This window comes from Aricia agestis, chromosome 12 (genome assembly GCF_905147365.1).
Source record: "Aricia agestis chromosome 12, ilAriAges1.1, whole genome shotgun sequence".
Classification (NCBI taxonomy): Eukaryota; Metazoa; Arthropoda; class Insecta; order Lepidoptera; family Lycaenidae; genus Aricia; species Aricia agestis.
This window is the reverse complement of record NC_056417.1, coordinates 7,335,374-7,346,006: the sequence shown is the minus strand read 5'-3', so window position 1 is coordinate 7,346,006 and position 10,633 is coordinate 7,335,374. Positions and strand designations below refer to the sequence as shown.

General features: G+C 36.2%; 1 protein-coding gene across 3 annotated transcripts; it reads right to left on the bottom strand.

Annotated features, from left to right (window-relative positions):
• Positions 1–7,863: 7,863 nt before the first annotated feature.
• Positions 7,864–10,384, bottom strand: LOC121732645. 3 transcript variants are annotated; one of them, XM_042122597.1, is made up of 3 exons: positions 10,195–10,384; positions 9,425–9,909; positions 7,864–9,339 (listed from the first exon to the last, which is right to left on the bottom strand). In XM_042122597.1, exons 1-3 carry the CDS (start codon positions 10,322–10,324, stop codon positions 8,419–8,421), a joined length of 1,536 nt encoding a protein of 511 aa, XP_041978531.1. In that variant the 5' UTR covers positions 10,325–10,384; the 3' UTR covers positions 7,864–8,418. The 3 variants fall into 3 exon arrangements, with proteins under 3 accessions (XP_041978531.1, XP_041978532.1, XP_041978533.1); XM_042122598.1 differs by having other exon boundaries at positions 9,425–9,651; XM_042122599.1 differs by lacking the exon at positions 7,864–9,339 and having other exon boundaries at positions 9,359–9,909.
• Positions 10,385–10,633: the final 249 nt, after the last annotated feature.

The following is a 10,633-nucleotide window of genomic DNA, read 5'->3' as shown; positions in this document are numbered from 1 at the left end:
TCTGTCTCTACCCAACCGCTGAACTGATTATGCTGAAATTAAGGATGGAGATACTTTGGGTCCCGGGAAAGAACATAGAATATATGGTATCCCGGCAAAATGTACGGTTCCAGAGCGATAAACGAATTTTTGCCCGACGGAGTTGCGGGCGTCATCTAGAAATATTATAAAAACAAAGCTTGTCTATTATATGTATTATCAGAGAAGTTGATTTCTAGGCAGATGGGGGACCTACGTAGATTGGTCGCGTTATGTCAAACCCAGCTCCGACCATAAAGTTAATATACCTAGCGGAATATAGCAACAATCTCGAGCTGTCAAACGAAACCAAAATTGGTTTTCATCTATGTGAAAAATATCTGTACGTATACACAAGCATGATTGAAAATGAATTCTATGAGATTAAATTGTCAACGTGCGGCACGTGCCGACTGGACGTCAAAAAAAGAGTGCAGCTGTCATGTATCACACGTCTCTTTCTACCACGCAGTGTTACTGATAGTGACATCTCTCTTGCTCAGGCCTTTGTTTCTCTATTCCGCTAGGTATATTAACTTTATGGATCCGACCAAATGATGTTGATCTGTCAACTGCCTAGGAATCAATTCCCTCGATGGTACTAACAAAATATAATATGGGTGCATTATCTGCTAATATAAAACATTATAATGAAAAGTAGGCATATTACAAGTTACAACTCCATCGAAAAATAACGTAACATATAAAAACGTTTAAGATAATATAATTTTTATACAGACTATCGCCGTTCTATGTGAAATAAATAAGGTTTTTGCTTCACATTTTTAGCCTTACACCGTAATCTGATATTTTTGCTGACTCTACTTGGGGTGGTTCTGTTATCAAGCCTCTACAGTGCAGCTAAGTGTTTGTTTTACTAATACAATATTTGCAAATGTACTTACTATGTTTTGATGTTTTTTATTTATTTTATTTATGCTTTGCGTAAATATTTGGACTTTATCTTGAGAGAAATTTATTAGATTTTTTTTTAATTAAAGTATATTTTGTAGATATAATATCTTAAACGTTTAGTTCAATTTCACGTTTTAATTAAAAACATGTTTCTTGAGGAATACCTGAAAATATTTAATTGTTAACATAGCCTCTAGTAAGAACCTAGGCCTATAAGGGCCAACTCACACGTAACACAATCACACCACAACCACACCACGTGGTCGGCCGTATATATTATTTCGTATTGTAAATGAACTGGACTGTGTCACATTTTGTACCATGTACCACATTTTGCAGTCGTTGTCGAACAATAATTGTGTGATACCAAACATCACATGCACAAGCGAACTAGTGGCCGACCACATCGCAAACACAACGTTGCGTCGATGCGCGCTCTTACGCCCCTCCGTTTTATTGACTTTCGTACGTAACCATCGCAACTTACTACTGGCGACAATGCAACCACCTCGACATTTTGTCGGTACCACAATGCAACTACAAAAAGCTGCAGTCATTCACACGTAACTTCTGCGTGACGGAATTTTGTCGTTGCGACGTGGTGTGGTTGTCACTTGTCGTTCGTGTGGGTTGGCCCTAAGACCTTCGAGATAGAGTTAACAGAGAACATCCCAATTACAAAATATACCTATCGTCAGCATTCAGCAAACATCGTTTATATATATTACAAACTTGCAACGTCAATCTTAAAACGAAATCTTTTTTGTTTTTAATAAAAGTAATGTCTAATCTAAGAATGCGATAAGGATAACAAAGTAAGCAGAAAATATAAATAATGACGCGGGAACCGGGAAAGAGGGAACGTATAGGCTGATTTATTACCCCGTCCGGAGGGAAAATATTTTGGTGCTGGCAACCCTGACGACTCGACGTCAGGTGGCTAATATTTTTTTAAACTACCGCCACACGAGCGGTGACATTTCACTTTAGGTGTAATTTATTTACAGCTATCTGCTTTAACAGATGCTCCCTTATATTAGAAACGTTTGTTATTGTCTAGTCTAGACGGAAACGATATCTTTTTCGAGGATATTAAACGTCATAAAGATATAACTGAAATGGAATAAAATTATTTTTAAAGCATATTTGCATTGTTCTTTAGGATCTCAATATTATAAATGTAGGTATACACCATAACCACACATACACCATAACATAATATATATGTATTGTGTACAAATTATTCAAAAATTCAACAAAGCAAAATAAGAAGAATGAAACCTAACCTAATCTAATGATCTGTTTTACCAAAATAAAAATGCATTAGAATAAAATTAAAGATGTCTTTTTAGTACACTGGAGTACATCTCATCTACTTGATCTTGATTGTCTTCTCTTCTAAAGTCGAAGAATGAGACTGACAATATATCAAGTATTACCTTTAAGCCGACTAATGCAAAGTCGTAGCAACAATAAAATAAAACAGAGCAGTAAGCTAAAACAGTAATTATGCCACGGTGCCCCAAAAGTTTGTCGTGTGGCCGCAACTGGTCCCAAAACGCAGCGAGCGTCTCTATACTGCTTAATTTTATTGTTATTTCAACATTTGTGCTAGAGTTTTAGTACTTTCTATAAAATACAACACAAATTATGGCAAAGGTAAATTACGATTAAGATAGAGTCCTAATAGGAAACTAGTTACGGGAACTCCATTGCGCGTTTATTGCGCGGGAACAGTGCATCTTTCCGGGATAAAAAGTATCCTATGCCCCTTTTCGGGACTCAAAGTGTCTCCATACAAAATTTTAGCAAAATCGGTTCAGCGGTTTGGGCGTGAAGAAGTAACAAATAGATATACAGACACACTTTTGTATTTATTACAATATTAGTATGTCTTTTAGTCTTAAAGTTTAAACTCCTTTAACCTATTTAAGTTATAAATTATAACCCACTATCGTTTAAAGAAAGGAAACGGAACAGCCCAATTTGTCCATCGCACACGCGTTAGCATAGCATAGCGTTTGGCACGAAACTGTCGAGACTATTCACATTTTTGGTGTCAAGATGCATCCAGAATATAAAACAGCCTTTTTTTTTCAAAAGGCAAAATCACAGTCTAAAACAATTGTTTGCGCACAACGGAGCGAAGGCCTCTCGTTTTAATTGGAGGACGTACGTTTAGCTCCGCTTTACATTATGTTAAGGATAGTTTTTGACGAATGTAGGTCACTTTTATACGTAGGAGAGCCATGCTTCGGCAGGAATGGGCCGGCTCGACCGGAGAAATACCACGTTCTCACAGAAAACCGGCGTGAAACAGCGCTTGCGCTGTGTTTCGCCGAGTGAGTGAGATTACCGGAGGCCCAATTCCCTTCCCCATCCTCCCCTTTTCCCTCCCTATCCCATCCCTACTCTCCCCTATAATTATCCTATTCCCTTTTAAAAGGCCGGCAACGCACCTGCAGCTCTTCTGATGCTGCGAGTGTCCATGGGCGACGGAAGTTGCTTTCCATCAGGTGACCCGTTTGCTCGTTTGCTCGTTTCATAAAAAAAAAACTAAGGTGCGAGGGCATTATTAATTTTTTACTTGGTTACCTTAATAAAGGGAATTTTCATGCAAATAAAATGATATGATTCTGACACAAGCTTCTGAGCTCAGGTTTCTGATCTATTCTGACAAAAGTTATTGCAATCAATAGCGTGATTAAAACGTAGCTAATAACATGACTGGTGAGACATGTTCAATATAAGGACTCAGTACTCGATTCTCATTATAATTATATTGTAATAATATTAGGTACTTAATTTTTTACCAAATTTCCTTTTAAATAAATGAATCATGGACACTAACGGTCTTACCACAAAATATCTAAACATCTATTCAGTTGTTTTGAGACCATTTTGTACTTAATTTTTCTCTAATCAACTGTTCAACAGGTGTTTAAATCTCGATATTAATTTTTATATTCTTTTTTTTTCATCTAATATACGTCCTTGAGTATTAAACATGTTTCACCAGTCATGCTGTATAGTGGTTTTAGACAATATTATTTATCACTTCAGGGCTTTTCACCAAACTTCACAAGTTTTGGGTTAGCCTACCATCTGCTCCTCAAATTCAACTTAGTTATAAACTAAATAAAGATAGGATTTTCTGTATACCTAAAAATATATACTTCATACAGACACTGTATAGAGGTAATCGAATAGAAATGGAAAAGGAATAAAAATTTTATACGAGAATAACTGTTAGGCAGGTTTCCAATCTTTGTTTCTGTATTGCTACTGTATTGAATGCCCTAAATAATCTAAAATCCGTACCTAAAATTATTTCCAAGTCCAAAACTAGACTTAATTTTAGTCATCTCAAATTTATTAGTATTGTTATTGAGGTCTGTTAGCTTAGTATGTATTATCATAGTATTATGCTTCTAAACTATTATCATAAAAAAATAACCAACTTTCTAACATTGTTTAAGTAAGCAATATTACATATATACAATGTAAGCAATGTCAATGAGGTAGATATAGTAGCATTTTCGAGATAGCTATATAGTAGTTACTGCGTTCCTTCTTTTCCATAACTATCGGTTAGCCGCCCTGCGTCCAGCTAAAATAATGACGTCATAGCCAAAGTTTGAGCCATCGAATTTATCCGGATAATAATAAAATGACCCAGGACAGCGTTCAAACTTTTGTAATATAGATATCGGCTACCAAAATAAAGGTAACGTTCGTATCGTAACTTTGATAAGGGTCGAATGTTACTGAAACTAATCTATACCAATAGCAGCCAATAGGATATAAAACTGCAACAGTGCAGCACCAGCATAAACCAGTAAACAAAAAGTTTTGTTCGAAGTTTGATTTTTGAGTTTTAACAACGTCTGTCATGCTCCGACCTTTGTGATACCATGAAACCAAAGGTTTCTTGTCTTTGCCATAGAGGAATTAAATATAGGTCTCTGTCTTTGCCGAAAAAAAATATGAAAAAAAGCCGATCGATTTGATTGAAATTCTGATCGTAGGACTTGGTCTACTTTCATCGCGGAAAAAATGTGTTGTACCCTTGGGTCATATTTACACAGACGAAGCCACAGTCTAAGCTACAATGCCATAAAATTGTGGCATGGCGTGGCGTGTGCTCCACAAACAAAGCGGTCCAATTGGCTCCTCTCCAGTACGTAACGAATAAAAAACTTTTGTGTCACAGCGCGCTTAGGAGTATTCGTTATTTTTATGAATTCTAAAATATAATAATATAATGATTCAGGATTTTAGAATTCAAAAAAATAATAAAATATATTGCATAACAGGTTATCCTATATGTATAATATAATATAACTAGATGTTGTCTACGTTTTTCTCGCAGAAGTTCCTTTCACCCGGAAAACGTACATTTTTCCATGAAAGAAAACTATGTTACCTATATTATGTTATATTACCTATATTTCTGTTATATAATACATCGACGACCTCTGTGGCTCAGTGGTGAGCGCGTTCGTAGCTCAAGCCGGGGGTCGCGGGTTCGAATCTCGCCGACGGAACAAAAAGTTTTCAATGTTTACAACGTTTTTCTCGCAGAAGTTCCTTTCACATGGAAACCGTACATTTTCCCATGAAAGAAAACTGTGTTACCTATATTATGTTATTTCTGTTACATAATACATCGACGACCTCTGTGGCTCAGTCAACAACTCAGGCAACGTCGAGAAAAAGTATGTACTCGTAGTAGCATTACCACTTTAATAAGTCGCGTTAAGTCCCGATTAAAAAGTTTCAATAGATATTATTAAGTATGAACAGAATCTCAGTAAGAGTATCAGGATATTAATTAGCACACATTTCAGACAGTTTAACCCAAAAATGTTCTAAGCTAAACCCTTTACGCTCTTGCCTCATACTAAATACCTAACAAAGACTTTGCAAGATGAATTAGCATTTTTGAAAGTTTCATTACATAGTTTAATAGAGTCGGTGGCGATATGGCGGAGTGAACGGCGAAGTTGGTGTATGTAAAATCGCAAAGTTACCCACAACCAGTGACGTAGCTAGTACAAGGTGGGACTGCGCCCCGAGCTCAGTAGCCCCAATCTCCGATTTATAATCTATAAATTGTAGATATTTTGTAGCTGTTACTTTTTTTTCTATTTCTAAGACATCTCTCAGATAGTAATTAAAGATATTTGATTTGAGTGCGCAAAAGTCAACTAGAACGGGAGTCAGGATGTTAAGCTTCCTAAGTACGCCTCCAGATGGCATCGCACTACATTAACGTCTTGCGAGATGCATCACCTCTGTTTGGGTCCTTCTTTATTTTTCGTCTCAGGCTTTTCTGTTACTTAGCTACGCCACTGCCTGCAACAGCTGATCACGCTGATGAATAGTTTGTAATAGCATATTATATTCAACGTCTGGCGTCTGCGTGGATATAGAAATATGTAGATATAAGAGGGTTTTCAATTAGTATCATAAACTTTGACAATACCTACCTGGCTTTTATTATTATTTAATTGGATATCTCCTACTCCTCCTAAATTTCTTCTGATTTCGTTGCGGGTCCCAAGACAGATTTAGCTTGTCCCTCGGGCATCCCTGAGATCATATCAAAGGGTTTTCGTGGTTGGTTACCACTGTTGATCCAGGAGACACAGGACTCAGGAGTTGCAGTGGTGGGAATGTGTGGTAGGCCTTTTGCCAAAAAAAAAGGCTTTTATGAACATATAACAAAAAAATAATACCTATGATCTTATACTTATGCAAAGACTAGGCAGAAAAATAAATTGGTCTGTAATAAGTAAGCTTATAATTCTGAAACTGAGTCTACTGAAAGCTGCATTAATTACTTAAGACAGTATCAAGGAAAGTACATCCAAATCCGACTTTACAAAATATAGTTAGGTATAAGTACATAATATAGGTAATTAGCAGTATTGTATTCAATAAGCGCAGTTAATCTTGGCCAGAGCTTTTCAAAGCTTTACAACTTCTAAAACTTTGTTAAGAATCAAAACTGAAAACATAAAACTGAAAATAGGTATCTAGCATTATCCGAACCAAAGTTACGAGGGTGCAAAAATACGACGAAACGTTTCGAGAAAGGGTAGGTAGTGCCCTTGCTCGCTTCGCTTGGCTCATCTTGGAGGGGGCACTCCCGTACACCCAGATATTGTCAGTTTTGTATTTTCAGCCTTGTCAAATGATTTTCTAATGATCCATTTCAATTCACTCTTAAAATTAATTTCCCAGCCAACTCGTACATTTACTTACATCTATGTTCTGCGACATTTCGCTATGTACTCGATCATCCCACATAACACAATGTACCGGGAAATTCTCTATAATGTCTTCATCCTACCTGTTAACTAAGCAAACAGGTTGAGCTCCAAAGCGGGGTACACGTGCCGCTAAATTTCAGGGATACATTGTTATTTCGTAGAATTTAGACGAAAATACCTGTTTGTACCTTTAGGGCCTGTTTCACCACTTTTATAGTGCCGAATAGGCTATTCACAACTTTTTTGACAGATTCTCCATACTTGATCTGTCAAGTCAGTTGGTAGGCTATTCGTCGCTTATCAGGAAGAGGTGAAACAAGCCCTAATTCTACATAAATGCCTTTTAATTATTTTTTATCCGTACTAATATCCATATCCATACCCATATCCATACTTCCATACTTCCATACTATATTATAAATGCGAAAGTGTGTCTGTCTGTATGTCTGCCCGTTTGTCTGTTACCTCTTCACGCCCAAACCACTAAACCGATTTTGATGAAATTTGGCATGGAAATACTTTGAGCCTCGGGAAAGGACATAGGATACTTTTTACCCCAGAAAAATGTACGATTCGACCGAATTTTAGAGCAACGGAATTGCGGGCGTGATATATATTCTACATTATATTATCTATGAGCGGTAGTTGCAGTGTTGCCAGATACAAATTTTATTTTCCGGGAAGTATACCTATAAAAATCCGGGAGTCTTAAGGTAAGATTACAAAAAAAATCGGGAGATTTTTAATACATATTTTTATTATGTTTCTGTAAAATTTGGTCTTTAATTTCGAAACTGAAGCAATTAGAATTTTTCAAAATGTTTTTGGTATGCAGGACTCCCGATATTACCGAGGTAGAGAGTTGGTTCCGTAACTTTGTTTTCGTTAAATTTATTTGGGAAAACAGCCTTTCCACAGATGCACTTGAGTGTGGCAAGCACATAAAACTAAAAACTGTCGAAGTTAAATTTGGAAACATTTTGCTGCCATCACCCAAATGCATCTGGGCTATCTTTTTCCAGAAAGCTCCTACTTCTAAATTTTCATCTTCAGTGTTTAAATTCGTATTCCGAAGTAGCCGCCATTCGGTGTCAATCTGTTGAATAACATTTGAAGGAGCTATATTTGGGAACCTTCCCAATATGTCGGCGATGGATAGTATTTTGCCACTACAAACTTTTTTTGGATCCATAAACTCCATTTTTTTTTAAATTTCCATATCGTCTTCAAACGGAAATCGCTGTAATAGTTGTTTAATTGCCTCAATGTAAAACTCCAAACAGCGGAACTTGAATTTTTTTATCTCTTCGGGACTGATTGTTAATGTTGGTGAAGATAATGTCGCCCCTACTTCAGCGCCTAAATACCAATCTTTTATATCCATGTACTTTCTAGGATTTTTATAGTCGATGTTTTTGTGATCATTTCTTGAAATGTATTCATCTTTCACATAACATCCCAAAATTGTGTAGATTACGGTCATGACCCTGTTGTAAATTATGTGTACATTTGTATTTTCTGATTGCATGGTTCTGTTTAGTTCGTTGAATATACCTAAGGCATACGCCATAAATTGCAGATATAGCTTGTTCACTGGATTTTCTATCATTTTCAATATGTTTTCTGCAGCTTTAATACGGTCACTGAAAATAGCGTCTCTAAAGTACAACTTTAAGGCTTCGTATTGTTCTAGCAGCCTCTTTACTACTGCCTCTAAAGAGAGCCACCTTGTTTGGGAAGGTTGCAGCAATTTGTGTGGTTTTAGTTCCAAAAAATCCTGGAATTCTTTCAACAAGCCGGTACGTTTTGGGCTACCATTCAAATAGTTATACACATCCCGTGCTAGATCTTCGGGTTCTCGAGGCAATTTTAAGCAAGCGTTAGACGCTACAAGATGTACAGAATGGCATACACATTTCATAACGAAAAGGTGTGGTATGTCTTGTTTGAACTTCGTGGCAAGAGAATTGTTCTTTCCCATCATTACGTTGGCACCATCTGCGGCCAGCCCTATCATATTTTTTTTATATGGAATCCCCAATTCAGTCATTTTTTTTGTAATTATTTCATGCAATTTTTCGGCGTTACCTTCAAGAATTTCAAATAATTCAAAGAAATAATCTTCCACCTGAAAAAGAATAGGGTTTAATAAGTAAGTATACAAAAGTAACATATTTGAAATGTAAACTTTACATTATAAACATAATATTTACCTTCAGATTACTTCGAGCAATCCTCACAATTACTGCCAAATGCTTTTTTGTACTTTTATCAGTACTTTCATCAGCTGTTAATGAAAATCTATTTGTCTGCATTGCTTCAACCATGATATCAACGTCACTTCTTCCCAACACCTCCGAAATAATTTTTGTTGTTTTAGTACGTCCACAGGTAATCCTTTTTGCGACTTCAGAATCTGGGCATACTGCTCTTATTAAATCTGGGAAATGTTCCATCACATTGATCGGAATATTATGTTCAACTATGAATGCGGCAATTCTAATTTCTGACTGTTTAACTAGTTTTTCTAACGATGTAGATTTTTTTGTTATCATCTGGTCTAGACTCTGTTGACCTCGAATTTTCAGCTTATTGCTTTCATGTTTTTTTGTCTCTTTATGTCTTTTAATATCATTTTTACCCCCTCTCGTTATATTTATATCGCAAGAGCACACTTTACAATAAGCGAAATCTGGACCTGAAAAGTATATTTTTTAATATAGCCTAAATATTCCAACAAAAAAGCGTTAATTTCTCAAGACGACAAAACTGCCGTACTTTAAGAATACTATTTTAAACTGGCAACATTTTATTAGGTCGCCGCCGCGCCACTACATGATGAAGTTGACAGTCAGCTGCCAAATTGCGAAAAAAGCCGCGTAGTTGAAAAATGAAACGAACACGGCTAATACGAATGAATAGGTTTTTGTGATCAATAAGTTTTTATCAGCGAGTATCTAAGAAAGGCTTTTATATCGCTTACCTTTATTACTTTTTGATAACCATCCCTCAAACAGATCATCTTTTTCCCAATCCGGCTTATAGCTGACACTGTATTTCTTTTTCTTTGGGGGTGTATTTTGCACCTCTATATCGCTCTCAGAACTAGACATTCTAAATTCTGACAATTACAGCTTAAAAACTTGTTTAAAATACTTAAAAACAATGATATTTAGTCCGAGGCAACAAAATCACAAAAGCAAAGTGGTTGCAAATGCAAGCGAACAAAACTTTGCTCACTTCACATGACGCAATCTAATGCTGTTCATTTAAAATACCTTACTTATCCTTACAATTACTAGACTGAACTATGTCTCTTAATTTGATCGTATAATAATGAGAAATACCGGTTTGTCTGGACTCTGGTGTTATCTGAATTCCAAAGTTTTGCTATTTGATATTCAACTTTATTCCATTCTGTC

Bases quoted from the DNA above. Each gene is read 5' to 3' on its own strand.
- LOC121732645 (XM_042122597.1), bottom strand. From the start codon at position 10,324: ATGTCTAGTTCTGAGAGCGATATAGAGGTGCAAAATACACCCCCAAAG. The intron at 9,910-10,194 runs GTAAGCGATATA...TATACTTTTCAG, and splicing joins GTTATCAAAAAGTAATAAAG to GTCCAGATTTCGCTTATTGT. The intron at 9,340-9,424 runs GTAAATATTATG...ATTCTTTTTCAG, and splicing joins TTGCTCGAAGTAATCTGAAG to GTGGAAGATTATTTCTTTGA.